Source organism: Adiantum capillus-veneris, chromosome 11, assembly GCF_014529385.1.
Source record: "Adiantum capillus-veneris isolate H3 chromosome 11, ASM1452938v2, whole genome shotgun sequence".
In the NCBI taxonomy this organism is placed as follows: Eukaryota; Viridiplantae; Streptophyta; class Polypodiopsida; order Polypodiales; family Pteridaceae; genus Adiantum; species Adiantum capillus-veneris.
In genome coordinates this window covers 123654114-123674574 of record NC_140941.1, presented here as the reverse complement: position 1 = coordinate 123674574, position 20461 = coordinate 123654114, and the positions used below count along the sequence as shown (strand labels likewise).

Below are 20461 nucleotides of genomic sequence, written 5' to 3'. Positions count from 1 at the left end.
AATATTATGGATATGGCTCCTTTGACCATATATCTCATCACCGCCCTATGAACAATGGCAACTTTAAAGCTCACGATGGTCGATCTTGGGCCGGACAAAGTTAGAGTTGTGTGCTAATAAAAATGGACATGGACATCATAATCTAAATTTTATCTGGGCATGAACATTAGCAGGTGCCCACAAAGAAGAAAAAAAGAATACTGCACACATCAACTTATGCATATTTTGTTAAAAAGAATCTAACAATCTCCCTCAGACCAACATCAGGCATTTGAACAAGAGAGGACATATGTAAGCAATGAATCTAAGATGCTTATTACCAGAATCTGTACTTATTTACACTCAAGTAGCCTGCCATGACTTTTCCACCTGTGGTCCTCATTCCATCTATCAGATAGCACCATGTAGATCCAAGTGCACCAATAAAAAAGTCTGCATCCGCAGATAAGAGAAAATTGACAAGTGGATAATTGGTACTGGTGGCTCTTCCAAGGCTGGCTTCATAAGCTGGCATGCTTGTGTTTCCAGTCTGCCGACTCACGTTCGTGTAGTAGATGTCCCACCATCTTGAGTATGCCTTGGATTCTTCAATCACCTCCTGCATTGAAGCGTGAAAATCAGCATTAGTACAACTCTCTATAGCATGAACTGCATTGCATAGTTATTTCAATATGTTTCCATACAGAAAATGTACATGGGTATGGAAGTATGATTGGAGTATGTTTCAACACTGAAATTGAAATGTAGGTTACCCTCACACAAAATGATTATACATGTTAAATTTGGGGCTTACAATCCATAGTATGTCCCGCATCATAGTGATTAGATTATGCAGGCAGAAGGCACTCATAGCACCATAGAAATATGGAGCTTTTCACATCTTACTTTAGTCTTGAAACTACTATGAATTTCAATCATTATTAATACCCGCAGTCAGCTCATTAGCTTGAATTTTTCTTGCAAATTTTGACCAAGTATGATATCATTTTTTATACAGGTACGGTTCAGCTAAGCATGCAAGTATGGTTCCAACTATGCTGCAATGGGCAATGATAGTACCATCAGCCACCACCCACACACAACGGCATCCAGCTCTGACTCCTCAGATAACTACTTTCTATTTTTCTTTGACAACACTAGGAGACGTGGACATACTGTGCATCTGTTTTGCTAGCTTGTAAAACAGAGGTTTAAAGCTCTTAATTTGCAAAACGTTGTGTATTTATTACGCCACTATGCGGCATACAATCAGCCTTGAAATTTCTGCACATTAAAACAGGTCCAAGTCCAGATTTTTGAGGCCTTCACTTTCTCTCGCGCACACTTCTTTTGAGTGATACACTAAATAGGATGTGCTAGTGCTTCAAGTTGATATTGAGAAAGCCTTTGATACTGTTAGCTGGGATTCCATTGCCATGACCATGGCACAGTTGGTTTTGGGATAGAGATTGCAGCGTGTAGTATACTGCCTTTACCGTGATAGTGATGCTTCCTTGATACTTGGCCCCTGGCTTACTGATTGTGCCTGAAGTGCTCTAAACGCCATGAAATGAAAGACTCCTACATATAGAGATTCTCAATTGCAATGGAGGATAACTGATGAGAATCAATCTCCAAGAGTCCTCGCAGAGAATATAACCAGCATTGAGAGCGATTGAAAACAAATAAGGAAGACCAATCATTGTGCAAGTAGATAGTTTTACAGGTTCATTAAGCATTCAACTGCATGGCTACAATGCTCGATACAAGATCGAACAGATATTAACATTAATTATTATTGTTTTTGTTAGAAAAGAAAAAAGGAAAAGCAAATCGACAGAGTCAAACCTGCATCTCAGTCGATAGCCATATGTGGCGGGCTGCAGGAAACCAATTACGCAACTGCTGTGCAAGTTTCATGTAGTCTTCAAACCCAACAACCTTCATTTCTTTGGCCTTGTCTCCTTGCCTCACATGAATGCTAACCAAAGGTCGAGGCAACCATGGCTTACGAAACTTCCAAACAAACTGCTCAATATCTGTCTCATTTTGTGATAACGTTTCCTGAATACAGGGAGATCTAAAATTTAGATTTCTTTGATGAGAAAGGGCGGTGCGTGTGTGTGTGTGTGTGTGTGTGTGTGTGTGTGTGAGAGAGAGAGAGAGAGAGAGAGAGAGAGAGAGAGAGAGAGAAGAAGAAGAGAGATGATATGAAATGAAATGATACATTAATGTCTTCAAAAGGCCAAAATGACCTATGAGACCAAACCGATACAAATTGGTGAATCTGATACCATGTCTGGGTACAAAATGGAGATGCTAAAAATGAAACTAGGAGTGCTACTGGCTGGTACTGTGTGGGATGTGTGATCACTGATACAATGGGTGCCTAGTACAAGAGGGTGAGGGAGAGAGAGAGATGAGATGTATCACCCAACTTTTGCAACTCTGTATCACAAGTAATTTTCCCTCTATGGTTTGGTGTTATTGTATATTCCAAGCATTTTTCCACTATCACAGGTAATTTTCCCCCTATGGTTTGGTGTTATTGTATATTCCAAGGGTTTTTCCACTATCAGTTCCGTTTACCTTGTTATGCCTACGGGCTAATGTAATGCCTTTGGGCCTGTAATTTTCATTACGTAACACAAAAGGTACCAAGCTCTTCTTTTTTATTGGGGGGGGGAGAGAGAGAGAGAGAGAGAGAGGAGGAGGAGATAGAGATGATTGAAGCAGATAGTGGCTCCTTAGGTTACACAGGTTTACAAGAACACCGACCCTCTTGTTTGGAGGTCCTCCGGATGTTTCTTCTTCAGCAGCAGCTACTCCAGAGATGAGATTCATCTTGTTGTTCTTATGACACAACATGAGGAAAATGCTCCAACACTTTGAGTTGATAACAATGTATATGCTAGGGATTTGCAATATTGAGAAAAAAAGAAAAACTCTTGGTATTTTTATTATATATTTTTGTGAGTTCTGGGATCACATGACACACTCTGTGGTGATCAGTGTGCTTTGTAGGGGACTATGCCTTGAAGATGTTCATTTCAATAAAAGATCCAGAGAAAGAGAGATTCTTATATACATAGCCTAAAATAGCACATGAGACTTCATCAGAAATTCAAGAACCATAGACCACAACATCCATTTCAAGTAGACATATCTATTTAGTCATTCACACTGAAAGATACATCTGTCTAATGTGCAAGCCAGATCTTAGTTTCTCTAGGGTCCTGCTAGAGAAAAGGGAAGAGAGAGAGAGAGAGAGAGAGAGAGAGAGAGAAGTATAGTTGCATTATTGCCAATTGTCCGAATGGCGCGCGAGGAAGCCTTAAAGCAACTCAGAAATACGGCACCGCGCCATACAACCACATCAATTGCATCATTGCCAATTGTCCGAATAGCGCGCCGGGAAGTCTTAAGGAAACTCAAAGATGCGCCACCGCACCATACAACCACATCCTGAAAAGTCACGTATATAGGCTAGAGTAGCACCTGAAACTTCATCAAACATTTAAGATCCATCCATTTCAAGTAGACATATCTATTTAGTCATTTACACTAAAAGATACATCTTTCTAATGTGCAGGCCAGATCTTAGTTTCTCTGGGTCCTGCTAGAGAAAAGGGAAAAGTGACAGCACGTCCTTCCTTTAGCAAAGCCAGAGAGAGAGCACCCTTACCTGCATCCATAGTAAGAAAACAATCGATGGATTAATTTCCAAACAGCATTACAGGTAACTGGGGGGGCTCTAGTTGTCCATGTCACCCTAACTTCTACTAAAAGAGGAGAATGCTGTAAAAAGTGGAAGTATCTATCAAGCATGAGTCTATTAGTACTTCTGAGACAGGTTAATCTCACCAGATTTCTTTGATAACTACATTCATCCTAGCTAAATCATGCATCTAACATAGTACCCTTGTACTAATAGTTACCATGCATGCCTATTTCTTGAGATTAGTCACTACTCCATACCTTAGTGAAGAAGTTAAGCATAATTTAAATCTTCTAGTACCTCAGATGGTCCAATCGCTTTGTTCAACGCCATAGTAGCGTGGTTTGAAACTTCCAAGTTCAGTGTTGGTAGATCCTACTTACCCTCTCACTTGAAGAAGAAGGTGTAAGGCTAATGATTCACTCTTACTTATCTCTTACTCAACAAAGCTCTAACACAAAGAAAGCCCTTGCTATGCTCACAAATTAAGCAATTGTCATTTAGGAACGGAAACTAAGTGAGCTCAAAGTAATGAGCTCACCTCTAAGTATCTTGCTCAGATTATCTTACTCTGCATCAAAGGTGACGTATATCAGGCCTATGCACCATGCAACGAAGGTGGACTCCCTCACAAATTTCGAGGCGTTTGTCATCGATTTCAATTATAATAATGCCGTTATAATTGCCCCGTCGGCCTATCTTCAACAGCCCAAGTCATCACCCCTACAAAAAGGATTCTATCTTTAAGTTGGCCCAGGGTATAGGCCCTAAACTCCGAACTGTGTTAGAATTGTGCACAAGGAAGAACAAGCACTTGAATGAAGATGGATTCAGAGGAAACTTTGAGGAAAAAACAGATGCTTTCCCATGAGGAAGTCTATGTCTGCATTGCAACTGTGCATGTGATTGCATCCAGGGACGCCTAGGAAGTACCGTGAAAGCATTGTTTTTAACTTCTAAGGTTTTATTGAGTTTTTGGGTAGACTCAAACTATTTTTAAAATACGTTGGCTGCCCACTTAATAAGTGGGCAGTCACCTGGAAAATAAAGCAACAAAAACCAGCCAGCAATTTCTCTCTCTCTTGCTGGCAAAAAAGCCAAAAAAAAAAGGCCGCGATCTCTACGCGGGCAGCCAGCACTCAGCTATTGCTACCGTGGCCAGGGAGCTATAAAAGCATCACACGCCCTCTCACAAAAGAGTTGCCAACGTCAGCAAGAGGAGACTCTACCGCCAGAAGAAGCAAGAGATCGCGAGACTACAAAGCACGGAGGTCGCTTTTCCCGCTCAACGAGCGAGAGGTATCAATTGTGGATTCGCCATACAAATTGTTGTCCCGTGTTTGTGTGTGTTTGCAAGTGTACTTCCTCTTCACGAGGGAGTAGGAATAGAGGAAGGCACGAGCCTCTGAAGGAGAAAAGCGCTCTGAGGAACTAGAGCCAGATCAGCCCAAAGGTTTCGTACCCAAGTTTGGGAAGTAGATCCACAGATCGGAGAGAGGTAGTCTCTTGAGTTGTGATCCGGAAGTGGGGATTCCCAAGTAAGGACTCCGTGTACGGAAAAGCAGAGTTGTTCTGCAAGAAGAGGACTATGGGAACAGAGTCAGAAAAGAGTTGAAGGGATGCCATGCCTTGAGTCTGGAAGGTGAGATCCAGAGGCGAGAACCTTGGTTCTCAAGGATTTGGAATAAGGAACGCAAGTTCCTTGGAATAGGGTTTTGATCTAGGAATAGGAAGTTGAGGCTTCCGGGAACCATCAAGTCTTATTCTAGAACGAACGTGGTAATACGTTCGGTTCAAGTGCTTGTATAGACTTCTCCTCAGTAATAAAGATACTATTACAAGGGGGGACGAGCCCATCTTTTGGTGCCCAGTACTGTGTCGGTCATCTCACTCTCTATCTCTCTCGCTCTCTCTCTATTTCTCTCTATATATCCTTTGGCTTCAATATTAAGTGATAAATTCTATTTATCCAAGTATATTTTATATTGTTATGCGCTCCCGTTTGTGACAGTATCTGTGACACGGAAGGATCTGTATGCATTTTTATAGTAACTACCTTTTCAAATCATACACCAGTGATTCTTACTGTGATAGACAGGTCACAGACAAAAGAGTGGGAGTGCGATGCTGCGCATCCCCGAGAGGATTCTATTGGATACAGAACTTAGAGAGGGGGTGGTGGCGCTTTGGACAGTGTTTGTGCACTCCGGGCACCCATACTAGTAGACTGGCCACTGGACTTGTTGAGTTTAGTCGCTTCTTCCTCCAAGAGTCTACAGCTCACTTGGCTGCAGCCAAGGAGGAGGAGAAGCATCTCAGACGGGGCATTGCTTCCTTACAACGGATGCAGGAGCGCCACCCGGACAGTCCTTGATTGGAGAAGCAGATGCAGCAGGCTCGACAAGAGCTAGCCACCATTGAGGAGCAGTGTCATGAGTTTGCCTTCCATCGACAGGCATCTCAATAAACCCAGGTGGGCGACAAAGTTACTAGTGAGTTCTTTGAGACTATGGGTCCCCCCCCATGCGCACACCAGTATTTGTCAATTGAGGAGACCTATTGGGTCAGTTGCTACAGAGCTTGAGGATATGCATGCAGCTCCTGACTTTTATCGTGAGTTGCTTTCAATTGAGCCACAATTAGAGCGCCACGATGCATGCAAAGAGCAGGTTTGCTTTGCCTAGTTACTGAAGAGATGCGTCAGTACTAGGGATCCCTCTCCAGCTGAAGGAGCTCCACGAGCCTCTCAAGGTAGAGGATGGTTTGACTCTCAGCTTTTTCTTGGGAAACTGAGAGCTGCTTGGTCCGCATCTTTGTAGCGCTTACCAGCACATTCTGTACATTGGGGAGATGCCTGACAGCATGAGTGAGGGTCTGATATACCTTATCTCCAAGGAGGGAGACTCCTTGGATGTAATTCGACAGTGGTGGCCCATCACCATTCTCAACTCAGCCTACAAAATCTTAGCAAAGGCTTTGAGTTTGAGGATTCAACCGCTACTTGAGAGCATTGTACATGAGACCCAGACAGGTTTTGTCAAGGAGCGCAGTATCCTTGACAACATCTTTACCTATTGGGAGGCTTCTACCCTTGCACTTCGCTGAGGAGAAGATCTTGTGATACTCCTTGATTTTGAGAAGGCATCCAACAGAGTTGACTGGGATTTCTTGGAGGGCACTTTGCTCAGGGATTTGCAGATGCTTGGATCAAAGGAGTGTCAGTTCTCTACAGATGTATGCACAGTCAGGTGCTCGTGGCAGGGGGAAGAGGGGAACGCTTCATGCTCACACGTTTAGTTAGACAGGGTTGCCCTCTTGCCCCCTTCCTTTTTCTCTTCTATGTTGAGGCGATGAGCAGATTTTTGACTTCACAGGAGGTTGGTTTGTGTGGTTTAGAGCTTCCAATTAGCAGAGACGAGCAACTGGCCGCTAAGTTTGTTGACGACTCAGGCATGTACTTGGAGGGCCAGGAGGGTCTGTACAGGTGTGAGCAGGATCTTTAGCAGACATGAAACGTTTCGGGGTTTCGTGTGTTTCGGGGTTTCTAAAACGTTTCATTTCAGAGATCGAAGAAAGCGAAGCATAGGTTTCATTTTACATGTATGTACCTATAATTATACATTGAATATACATGGCTTAAAAAATCCCCAAACGGGTAGTTTGAGGTCAACTAGTCAAAAGGAGGCACAAAAAAAAAATCAACTCATTTGGCCATTTTACCGTTTCGGGGTTTCAAAGGGCCGAAACGCGTTTTTATGTCACACTGCTCTTGAGGTGTTTTGTTGTGCATTAAGCATTGATCAACTAGAGGAAGACAGCAGCTTTTTGGGTTGGCAGTGCTCCTTTACTCAATTGGTCGCCGGAAGAGGGCTTCAGGTGGATCCCCCCGGGACTTCTGTACGTTACTTGGGCTGTCAGGTTGGCTTGGATCTCCAGAGAAACATACTTCTCCTCTCCTCCTTTCCATTAGGAGGAAACTGCTACATTGGAGCTCCGCACGGCTCTCTTTGGCTGGCAGAGTGTCATGTGCACATCTAACCCTATGTGCATGTGGACAAGCTATCTCATGTCTAGGGTTCAGGTTAGCCTAGGAAGTGTTCTGGCACATTTGTGAGCCTGTGAGCAGGCCATGCATGTCCACGCACTTAGAATCATCGAGTCAGCCAGCGTTTACAGTTTCAGCCTGTTGTTTCCAGATTTCAGCATCTGCGTTTTCAGCGCATCGTCGTCGAGTCGTCGTCATCGCCATCCTCGTCGACACAGTGTCAGTATTCAACAGGGAGTCAGCGGTTTGCAGATTTCAGCATTTCAGCCCTAGCGTTTTCAGTTTTCAGCCCGTCTTCGTCGTCGACGACATCGTCGACAAGTCCATTGCATTTGTGCAATCTACATTTGTGCAATCTATAGCATAGACCTCTCTTGCCGTAGAGCGCGGGGCCCCTGGAGGAGGGTTTGAGAACCGTCTCGTGTCGTATTCTTCTCTCTCTCTCTCTCTCTCTCTCTCTCTCTCTCTCTCTCTCTCTCTCAGCACCTTCATTCACACTTGTCACTCTTCAAAAACACGAATAGGAATCAACACGCCCAAGTGGACTTGGGTTATGTGCGACCGCAACAAGCAAAAAATTTATTGTGGCTCTTTCCTTGAGTGATACAGAATATTGCCAAAAAGCTCTGATACCAATGTAAGGTGCAGCGGAAGTGAATGTTGATATTGCTCAAGATGAGTGCTCCGAACTGTGCTCAAGGGTTCCTTTTACTTAAGGAAGGGAGAGCCTTCCGTTCCTTTAGAGAAAGTGTAGTGATCACAAACAAAGTGAATGTTGGTAACCCAAGAAAGAAGGGCTTGTCCAGCCTCCCCTTGTTCCACTTTTCACTCATTGAGAGCGGACCGTGCACTTAGCGGCCGGCCAATCGACGTGAGGTGGGAAAAAGCAACTTTGGTGTGAGCGCAAGGCCGCCAAGGGTGCGCCCGCAAGGAAGAGTCGAGCTCAGGTAAGAGAAAAGCCTTCTCAAACACCGATTGCAAGCTCACGAACTCAAGAACCTCAAGAACCCACGAACCTCAAGAACCCCAGTTCCTCGAGATCTTAAGTACCCAAGATCTCAGTGTATGGTCATCACCCGAAGCAGAATGGACACTTTGCGTGAAGGTGATGAGAGTGGAGTTGGTGACAAAGAAGTTTCTCCACCAAGAGGATTTTTTCCCGATCCTTCCCAAGCCCCATTTGCGCCACGGGTTGCACCAAATCCTATGGAGGCTTTGGTCAAGTCGATTATGGACATGATGCTACAACAAGAGGCGCAATGCACCGCCATGGAGCAAGCACGCGAAGCTCAACGTATAGCGGCCGAAGAAAGGTGCGCGGCTATGGAGTTAGAGCGTGAGGCGCAGAGAGACCAATGCATGCAAGAGTTGGTCCTACAGGGTACTCACCTCGAGATCCGCGCCAGTCAAGAATGTAGGCAGCTCATCAAGTAGCATAAGTAGAGATGCGGACTCCAACAATCCAGTAGTTGAGAAGTTGACGTTCAGTAAGTATGACGGTAAGATGGATGCTAATGTTATTCATTCTTGGTTGCATCAATTTAATGCTTACTTTGCGACAACTAAGAAAACAGGGAATAGCAAAGTTTTGACAGCAGCCATGTATCTTACCAATGATGCCATTAATTGGTATCAAGGCGGGCAAGAGGCACAATTGGCCGTGCACCTATAAGAAGCCGAGGAATTCGTGCCCCTTTCTTTCAGTTGGGCCGACTTCCAAGACAAGCTCAAGGCGCGGTTCATGCCACCTCAGTACCTAGCTCGGTTGAAAGAAGATTGGCGCAATCTCAAGCAAAATGGTATACCAATTATGTCTTTTTCTAACCGTGTTTTGCAGCTCAACACCCAATTACGCAAATCAAATGAAGAGCGCAAAGAGGCATTCCTTTTTGCATTGGACAAGTATATCAAGTTCAATGTCGAAGTCCTCGACCCAATAGATCTCAACAAGGCGGTAGCGATTGCTCTTGCACAGGAGATGAAGCACAACAAAGGTAAGCCCAAGGAGAACAAGTCTTCTCACAGTACCTCTCAAAATTCTCAGAACCCGTAGAATGGTAAGGACAGTAAGAACAACATTAATTCTCCTATTCAATCTTCCTCTATTTCGCAAGCACAGAATTCTCACAACGAACCTAAGGGAAAAGGAAAAGCTAAAAGATAAGAAAACCCTAAGTTGACTCCTGATAAAAAATCTGCTCAAGGAATTTTAGGAGGTTGTTTAACTCTTGACGAACGAGGCGAATATGCACGAGACAAAAGATGTTTTGAATGTCACATTAAAGGTTATATGAAAACAAATTGTCCTAAGAAAGAATCCAACGAACCTAAAGAGCCCACAAAACCCACATTCTTTGTTAATGCCATAAATGAGAACACTAGTGTGTCCCAAGTTTCTCATGATCATCTAGTTGATGAGTCTCTCATGAAGTGTTATGGTCATGTGAAAAAACATTGAGTGTTATGGTCAACGCATTGTGATCTTGTCTGATTGGTGACTCTCTTGTAGAAAGAGCCCGCTTGGAGGTTAGCTAGACAACTACTCTCCAGGTGTCGGGCTTTGCTCCCGGTATGGACTCTCTCATTACACGAGAGTGCCGTGATGTGCTATTCACTCTTCAGCAAGCTTCCTTCCGTAGAAGATTTGTTGTGTCTCCTCTCTGAGAATGTGATATGATTTTGGGCATTCGATGGTTTCATGAACATAACCCTCTCATTGATTGGGCAAACAATACGCTCGCTCTACATGCCAAAAGTGACTCTCCCATTATCATTCGTGGTGAGGAGGGTATTCATTCTTTACCTCTCATTTCTAATGTGCAGGCGAAGCTTGAAAGAAACATGAGAAGGAGACTCTCTCAGTCCTTTCTTCTCCGAAGCACGACGCACATTTTTTGCATGATAGAGATGTGATTGTTCGCAAAGATGATGGTTTGAATGATGATGTTTCTAGTGAAGCTAACCTCATTGCAGGTACGATCAGTCACGCAGAACTGATCTTGGCTCTCGAGTCGAGGTCCAAAGAACCCACTCAGGAACTATTGTGTGTTCGCATGATTAGTCAACACGCATTGTTCGAATTTCTCATTCGTGAGCATTTCTTGTATTTTCGTCACCGTCTTTATGTGTTCCCTTTTCACAGGCATGCCGTATTGTCATATGCACATGATTCACTCACGAATGAGCACGGATATATGCGGATCACTCTCGAAAAGAAAAAAAAATTGAATTCACATTATTTCCCAATTGTCCGTTTTGTCAATCAATTTTACATGTTTCTTTTTTGGCACGACACAGTCTCAGAAAGAGCACAAGCAAGATTATCCATCAAGCATCTGCATTTCTGTTGTGATTTGCCACGGTTGATAGGTTTAGGTCGAAAAGTCAAGTTTCGATCCCACTTTTTGTGTGTGTTTAGTAAACGGTTTGGCACTCCGCCACTTTGTTCATCTACATTGCACGCACAGTCACTTAGGAAGAAAAGTATTTTTCCAGTCACTCTACATGGAATGAGTATGATTATGATTTTGTGTTGAAAATGGTTTCAGGAATTTTCCTCCTCGGAGATTCTTGACGAAGGTGGACCCACGACCATAGACGCAGTTGGAGCATTGAAGCCGCAACAGATCATTTTGTGTCCCTTTCGGCGCGGCCCAGAGAAGCAAGCATTGTAGACCATGAAGTTCAAGTATCGCACAACCCAAGCATCAGAGTGGGCCAGCGAAAAGTTCTTCGCAAGATTCCAGAAGTTGTTGGCGCACTCCCTCGACGCCATACAGCTCGGTACCAATACCTCACTTTGAAAAGGAGGGGATGTCACGTGCACATCTAACCCTATGTGCATGTGGACAAGCTATCTCAGGTCTAGGATTCAGGTTAGCCCAGGAAGTGTTTTGGCACCTTTGTGAGCCTGTGAGCAGGCCATGCATGTCCAGGTACTTAAATTAGTTGCATATCCTCTGATTGCACACAACATAATCATCAGCTTGGCATTCAATACCCATCATGAGCATTTTACAGAGCATACAATTTTTCCCAAAATACACATTTTTCACTTATTTATTAATAAGTGACTTTTGTTGGAAAAGTAAGTAGGGAAAATTACTAAGGAAATATAAATGAAACCCAGTGGTCACTCAATAAAAGCAAAAGAAGCAGCAGAAGGAGCTCAGGCAACTCGCAGTGCATCTTCTTAGCAAGACCGGGAGGAAACCCAGCGTTTCCAGCCGACAAGACCCAGCGTTTTTGCATTAACACATCAGCCTGGCGTTTTCCCAGTTTGCAGATCAGCCTAGCATTTTTGCAATCAGCAGATCAGCCTCAACATTTTCTACACTTGCAGATAGATCAGCGTTTTCAGTTTTCAGCCCTCTGCATTTGCAGATTTAGCCATAGCCTTGCAAATCTCACCTATCCGCAGCATTCTTCGCCGTACTGTCGAGTCAGCCAGTGTTTACAATTTCAGCCTGCTGTTTCCAGATTTCAGCATCTGTGTTTTCAGCGCATACTCGTTGAGTCGTCGTCATCGCCATCCTCACCGACACAGTGTCAGTATTGAACAGGAAGTCAGCGGTTTGCAGATTTCAGCATTTCAGCCCTAGCGTTTTCAGTTTCAGCCCGTCCTCGTCATCATCATTGTCGTCGACATCGTCAGCAAGTCCATTGCATTTAGACCATTGTACCAGATTTGTGCAATCTATAGCATAGACCTCTCTCGCCATAGAGAGGGGGGGCCATAGAGAGGGGGGCCCTTCGAGGAGGGTTTGAGAACCGTCTCATGTCGTATTCTTCTCTCTCTTTCTTTCAATCTCAACACCTTCATTCACAGTAGCATTCACTTTGTTTGTGATCACTGCACTCTCTAAAGGAACGGAAGGCTCTCCCTTCCGTAAGTAAAAGGAACCCTTGAGCACAGTTCGGAGCGCTCATCTTGAGCAATATCATCATTCACTTCCGCTGCACCTTACACAGAGTTGTAGTGGCCAACCAGGTTCTTTTGGCTACTATGTGGTATATCATGTCTTGCTAGATCTTCTCGAGCTCCTGCATTAGCCACCTGGAGAGGCTGATCAAGAACTTTTTGTGGTCAGGGCGTGACACCCAGTCAGCCCGGGCAAAATGTCCTGGCAAGTCATCACTTTACCATGTTCTCAGGGAGGGCTAGGGATCATTGACCCAGCACGGCAAAGCAAAGCCCTCCTTGGGAAGCTTGAGGTCAGAGGACTTTTTGCAAGGGAGGAGCCTTGGAAAGAGCTGTTGCTACACCGGAATCCTGCCCGAGTCCCTCATACGGGCGGCTCTTAGAGCCCGTCCATCAGGTGGATTTTTACAGAGATGCACCAAGTTGGCCTAAGCAGGAGTTGAGAGGACCGCTTTGCTGCGAGCTTGCTTAGGTCCTAGGAGCAGCTACGGAGCCTCGTCACTATATGGCACGGACATATGGTCCAGAGGGGATCTAGGGCCCAAATTTGGGGAGGCGAGGTGGCTATAATCTCAGCCCTCGGATCATTTAGTGAACTAGGTGTGAACTAGGGATGGGTGAAGTAAGGGTGAACTAGGGGCAAGTAAACTAGGGTGTGATCATGTGCCATGCCAACATGGGCAGCGACACGTGCTAGCGTGGTGGTAGGGCATTCGTGTGGCAACCAAGAGGTTTTGCGTTCGATCCACACCCTACAAGGTGGATGAACTCGAGGTGAGCTAGAGGTGAACTCGGGGCGCCATTGGACATCGGACGGCTAAGATCAAAGCCGCTCCACGCCCCCAAATTTGGGCATTAGATCCCCTATGGTTGACCCCGTGTGCCTGTCCCACAGGCAGAGACTGTTCGTGTCATTTGGCTGGAGCTTATCCATACACTCAGGGGTCAGTTTAAGAGACTTTAGGGCAGCTCCAACCGCATGCGGGAGCGGAGCGCCACAAGACTTTCTTGCGACTTTCGTGCCCAAGGCCTTTCTTCACCATGGTTCAGGGTGTGCCTAGATGGCACTACCGGCCACCAATGTGGTTGTTTTCTCCTCCCATCTCGTGATTTAGCCCTCGTTGTACATACTTTGTCTTCTCACTGGGAGAGTCTCCCCATGTTTCTGATGTAGCCCTCTCTAGTAGAGGTTGGTTGTAGCCCTTTGGGTAGTTTTATTAACTAATGGAAGTATCTTTTTCTTGTTATTTAAAAAAAAAAACTACTCGGATGTCTAAAGCAATAAAAACCCTCTCACTGTTAAATCCATATAATTCAATTAGAACTATATTTCCTTCAGATAAAGCTAATTTAGCAATGTAACCTATGATGGACATCCCAAGTAGTCCATCTATAAACAGTAGTGATCTGCCTCTATATAGTTCTCTATGTGTAGGTCCTTTGCTCGTGAGGGTAGTGTTTGAGATAAAATATGTCGATTTTGTCACATCTTGTATATCAATGCATGCTGATTGCATGGTAATGTAAGAGACATATTGATGCAGACAAGGCTTGTGCCAATTCTAAGGGGTAGTTCAGGCAGTCTTGCAAATGCAGCCGCAAACAAAAGATCACCTATTTTTGCAAGGGAATTGTTGGGAGAGAATTTTTAGTAAGAAGTACAAACCTAAAAGTACCAGACCCATTAAAAAAAGCACTAAAAGTTTTATTAAGAGTTTTACCTTGGGCCAACTATAATGCAACGAATCCAGAACCAGTTTAGCAGCCTCCACCCCAAATGCCTTGTGACGAGCCTCATTGAGAAGTAAGCACGTATACTTACTGGGGAATCGCATTAAGTACCGGACTGCCTGAGCAATCTCATAAAAACAAACAAATATAAGGCTCAGAATCTTCTTTAAATTGCAAGAATGCAACAGTGTAAATGACAGTGGCAACACAGAATGCTCAAGTTAAATTTATCACCCACGTTAGGGTTCACTCTGAAATTGAGTGGGTACTCAGAGACATGATGATATAATTCTGAAGTAAAATTGAGAGGAGTCACTACATACAAAGCATTTGCACAAGAAAAAAATCACACGCTTTTGTCCATAACTTCGCCAACTTCACAAACCATGTACAAAAAGATATATTTCAAATGCAATCTGCAATAGATAATAAGTTTCTTGAGTCCCGGCAACACAAAAGATTTTCATCATGCCTCTTGCTCTTATAACACTAAGTCATTAAAAAAAAATTAGCAAGCACTGCTCATAGTCTGATGTTTGTGGTGCCTATTGAAAGGATAAAGCAGCTTAAATAAATCTCATATCACTTCTGTTGTTCTTCTCAGTTTCAAGCCAGGAAGAGAATAATTAAGCTAAGCCCATAATAACTCACACAAAATCACAGGAGTATTCAGGGAAGCTGCATTGTGAAACACAGAACTTCCTAATTTAAAGAATGCTGGTCGATTCTAATAAGCGTCCTGCTAAACGATGCTCTTAATCAAAGGCACGCTTGCCTAATCTCCGAGAGGAAAACCTCTTCTTCTGGCCATCAAATTTCAGCATGTCCTGAGAGTCAACGTGCATGCGCAGTTGCTCCCTTCACACAATTTGCAAAGAAAGGAAGAGAATGAGGAAGTCATAATCATGAGTTACACAGAGATGAAAAAGGTAAATGTTTATTAACATCTACAAAAGACCAATATGGATGCACTAAGATCTGATAGGGAGAGCCAGAGAGGTGGTGTGGAGAGGAATGAAAATGAAATGAAATGTTATGAAATGTTATAGTAACGTCTTCAAAAGGCCAAAATGACCTATGAGACCAGAAAGTTACAATGTGGTGGATATGATACAAAATCAGAGTAACAAAAATAACAGCAATAACAACATAACCTAACAAAATAAATATACTATGGAATCCTAAGCCGCTCGATGTGAACTAAGCAGCTGGGTGGGATAGCTAAATAGCTAAACCACAGGAGATCCAGCATCGGTCGCTGGCGGATCTCATCAATATCCTCCATGGTCAATAGTCTGACCGGGCGGCGTGCATGCCTCGCCAAAGTGACTCGAATCTTCTGATGCAGCCTCCATCGATGCTGTGTAGTCCTCCGCGGTCGTGGGCGTCTGGATCTCCCCAACTCAATCGCTCAGTCGATAAGTATGCCTCTGGTGTGGGACAAATGTGAGCTCTATTGTGGTAGTAACTCCCCGGCTGTCCAGTGTCTGTTCTAAAGAAATTTGTGATCCGTCTCTGAGACTGGCTAGCCTCTCCTCTCATCAGGCTCTCCCTGTGTCTGCGCAGCTCAAGCAAAAACAACCTCAGGCATCTCTGATCTGTGTACCCCATGACTCTGGAGAGTGGTCCAAAACCCTCTCCGAACAAGCAATGGAAGCGCCTCGTATCTCGTAGTAGACGGGGCAGCGGCATGTGTAGTGCAACTCTGTCTCAAGCTCCATGTCACACAAGGGGCATGTCCTGGCCTCTAGCGGTACTCCACGTGTCTCCCAGTCTCAATCCGCAGCTGGTGTGAAGAGGTGCGTATCTGGCAAATAGCACATTGTATCCCATGAGACAGGTGGGTGTCCATGTATCTAGGTCTCGTCACAAAACCGTCCTCCGTAAGCTGGAGAAGGTACTCTCTGTAGAAATCCATCTTCGTGCCTAGCTCATGTGCTGGCTGTATTCATGTCCTCTTGGTGTCTAGCTGAGTCAAGTCCTTGCAGTGAGTACTAGAAGGGTGGCAGTCTGTCTATGCTGAACCCATGCGCCTAAAACCATGATGTCATCTCCCCGTACTAGCATGCAGTATCTCCCTGCATGGCTAACTGTCGAGAGTACTCAAGTGCAAGGCGGGCATATCTGTCTCTGGGAATTTCCCACATGCGGTGTATGAAGGAGACTGATCTGGTGAGCGCCTCAACCACTAGTGGGGGGGCCGCTAGCTCTGCTCAAATAAGGGCACGTGGTACTGAAGCCTTGGCTCTAATGAGCAGCGAGATCATAGAGACCAGAGGTTTCTCCATGCCCCCCCATCCATCAGTGCGACCCGACCTCTCGTGATGATCCAATGAAGGTCCCCATATCTCAGCTCCATAGAGCAATGCAGAAGACACTAAAGTGTCAAAGAGCCAAAGCTTCGTCCGAGGCTCCTGAAACTGAACCTACGAACACATCCTCTCCAATCTACCCAATGTTGCATGGGCTCTAGTCAATTTGGTCTCTGCTGCCTCCTTAATGAAAATGCTGGTCCGCTAAAAACTACTCCAAGGTAAGTGTAAGCATCTGTATACTCCACTATCTCCTATTCGTATGTGAATGTAGGTGCTAATCTCCTGATCCACTGTGCAACCCCAAGAGCTCCAAGCGCATGTGGGTATAGCTTAAATACCCAAGGACTCTGAAACTCTCAAACCAACAAGTACTCTACATCGTCTTCTAGGTATTGTGGACTACTCCCAATCCTGAAGAAGTTGGTGCGGTGTCCTATAAGTTGGAGCTACCCTCACACCTTAGCATTCATCAAGTGTTCCACGTTAGTCGTCTTAGAGAATTCTACTCGCTATGTTCCACTTGAACTTGTGTTGGTTCTTGACCAAAGGGTAAAGCAGTCTTGATGGACCTCTTATTCAGAATAGCTAACCAAGTGTAAGCATAGACCTCAATAAGCTTGCGACTTGGGAGTTGGTGTGGTCGCTAAAGAGTTGGATCCCAACATCATTACTGAGGAAATTGCTAAAGACAGCACTTCAATATAAGGAGAAAGTGTTATGCCCCTAGGCCTCATGATGGGTGGTTGGGCAGTTTCTGGGGACCATCCCTGTGTATGAACATACGTTTAATTGGAGGAAGGTTAAGAAGGACAGTTAAGGAATGCTATAAATACGACCCTAGGCTCATTTGTGAGCTATTGTGTGATCACCACACTTGGACTATAGACCCTTGGCACTGCTTGCCCAGACACCCAACCTAGGGTGGAGGCTGGTGGTATGGGACCGTCAAAGGTGCAACGGAAAAGAGTGAATCGGATGATGAACTCGTCTGCAACGACGAGTAAACTCCTCTCAAGACCGGGCAGCCAAAGGATCTCGGATCTATCATGACAAATCTCCTTTGAAATTGACCTCAAACCGTGTACCGCCCACCAAACGAGCACGGGAACAATCTGCAAGTGCAAAGTATGCAAGTAGGGAGTCTGGACTAGAGAGAGAACATGAGATCACTAGCAAATAGAGAGAGAGAGAGAGAGCGATGGTGTAGAAGACGGTAGAGAGAGGAGAAGAGAAGAAGAAAGAATTTTTGACGTCGTAGGAAACTATCCCAAGAGACCTTAAAGATCTATTCGACGAGGAGAGTTGAAACGCTAGTAGACAATGACTTTTGAGAGAGAAAGTGCTAAAGAGAGAATAAGGCCCAAACGCTGGAAGCTATGCTCACAGTAATATGCATAAAATACAAGGCAGAGGCCTCCCAATATGGGGAAGACATAAAAATGCCCAACTCAACCTAAAAGCCCTTAAATATATACCAGACCTAATAAAATGTGCAAAGTCACTAAAGTGACACACTACTCACATTTTATAAGGGAAAATGCACAACTCAAGAGACTCCGATCCCGCGAAACCCTAGGGACAGGGGTCTTGCCTCATGCAAGCCTAATGGGTGGGCAACACCGTGGAATGCAATGCCAAGAAAGTACATCTACCTTAGGTTCGACCGGGCACAGCCACAAAACCGCCCTCACTCCATAATCTGCTCTTGGGAGATACTAGAGCCACCATCGGACAAAAATCTCAAAATCTAACACCCCCTCTCGAAACAAGTCCAAGGGAGCCAACATGAAAGGATAATGTTGCTTGTGGAAGAGGTTTGGTGAAGATACAGACAGGTTGTTGGACTTCGGAACATACTCTAGTCAAATAGAGCCATCCTTGATCTTCTCACAAACATAATGGTACTGTATCTCCCTATGCTTGGTTCGAGCATGAAAGGCCGCGTTCCTTGCAATGGTTATACAACTCTAGTTGTCATAGTAGATCGTGGTCCTCTGCTACGGCAAGCCAATCACCGAAAGTAGCCTCCGTAACCACACTAACTCACATGTAGCACTACAAACAGCCCTATACTCCACCTATGTGGATGATAAGGCCATTGTAGGTTGTTTCTTATTGCTACATGAAACTACTCTTGAGCCAAAAGAAAAGGTTGTAGTCGATTGTCGTCTATCTAGATCTCCATCCCAATCTGAATCACTCCATCCTCGATGAATGATCTCGGAGTCCAAATCTCCAGCCACATAGCGAATGCCTAGTGACTTGGTTGCCTTCAAATACCGCAGAGTCCGAGTAGCTTGCTCCATATGTGACTTGGCAGGTCTCTCCATGAAAGAGCTGAGAAGCCCCACCGAGAAATTGACATCAAACAGGGTGTTGAGTACCCAAATAAGAGAACAGACCAGCTTCCAATCCTTTCTAGCATCTGCTACATCTGAGAGGTCATACTGTGAGCTTCTAGTTGGGATCCATAGGAGATAATGTCAGAGTGAGCAGCGGAAGGTGGAGAGAGAGAGAGAGAGAGAGAGAGACAATGGCGATGGACACACAAGAGACAGATGGAAAAGGCTCGCAAGCCCCAATAACTCCAAATGGCAAAAAGCTGATGTGTGTACAAGATGGCAAGATGAATGGGAGAGTGCATCCCCCCCCTCCTATATATAGGAGAATAGGAAGCAGGTAGGGAAGACCAGAAGCCCCAACGAACAGGCACAAAAAACCCATAAATGAGGAAAAAATGAAAAAGGACCAAAATAGGTCCGGCCGGGCAAAGTGCTGAGCAAAACCCTAAATGTGCTTGAAGATCCCTGTCCAGCAGGTGTACGCGTGGCCAACCCACAACCCAAGGGCCACTGCACGTGATGTGTGTGAAGCTTGTAGGCAGGGTGCGAAGCATCTCGAGATGAAGAATCTAACATCCCCCCTTAACGACAGATGCGGAGTCGCGGAGGAAGAAGATGCAACACGCCTGGCAAATCTGGAGTGTGAAAAGAAGAAGCACCAACCAAACAAAAAAAACGACGGACCGTCCAGCACCAATGTGATGATGAACGAAGCTAGGTCAGGCTGATCAAGTCGCACAAGGAAGCTGATGGAGAGGCTAACAACAGAACAAGTCACTGAAGAGGATATATAAGATGGGAAGATGGAAGACGAGCAGGGAGCTCATCGTTGGAGGTCAGCACAAGAGAGACGGAAGAGAGAGAACCCCCCCTGAAGCAGAGCACTCTGACACAAAAGGATAGAAGGCCAAGGTGGTAAACCGGCAAAGTCCAAGCCAAAAAGTGATCTCGATCATAAAAGGGAAGGAGATGGATGAAACTTCGAGAGTAAAGCCATGGCCAGTGAAGGGCTAGAGACGGCGGTGGCAGACGTCTGTCGAGAAGCCGTCCCATCCTCAGGATCTGAATCCTTCTTGCGGTCCCGTCGTCGTTTATAACATTTTGCTGCATAATGACCTTTCTTTCCACAATAGGTACAAGTAGTGTCAAGGAGAGAAGGTGTACAACCTAGTCCAGACTCTCCACGAGCACTACCACCCCTACTGAATGTAGAGACCAATGCAATAGAACCCGCAAAGGCGTATGAGATGGCTCTGTCTTGAATGCGCGAAGCTATTTACTGCACAGCACGTAAGAGCTCCTCCCAAATGATAGGCGTAGGGCGCGTGGAGGTAGTAAGTGACTAGAACAAGGAATCATAAGTGTCAGGAAGCTTGAGTAGCAACCGCGTTGCCATGCCCTCGGAGAGAT

At 45.0% G+C, this 20461-nt stretch overlaps 1 protein-coding gene across 4 annotated transcripts in view; it reads right to left on the bottom strand.

The window, feature by feature from the left end:
- Window positions 1-292: 292 nt before the first annotated feature.
- The window catches only part of LOC147447949 (uncharacterized), a 32979-nt gene continuing 12810 nt past the window's right edge, over window positions 293-20461 (bottom strand). For 2 of the 4 annotated variants that reach the window (XM_086523849.1, XM_086523851.1), the window contains exons 6-9: window positions 14385-14513; window positions 2758-2832; window positions 1828-2043; window positions 293-598 (exon numbers count right to left, since the gene is read on the bottom strand). In XM_086523849.1, coding sequence (XP_086379975.1) covers window positions 317-598; window positions 1828-2043; window positions 2758-2832; window positions 14385-14513 — 702 coding nt within the window. In that variant the 3' untranslated portion in view covers window positions 293-316. The remainder of the gene's footprint in view (window positions 599-1827; window positions 2044-2757; window positions 2833-14384; window positions 14514-20461) is intronic. The other 2 variants (XM_086523850.1, XM_086523852.1) reach the window with 2 other exon arrangements.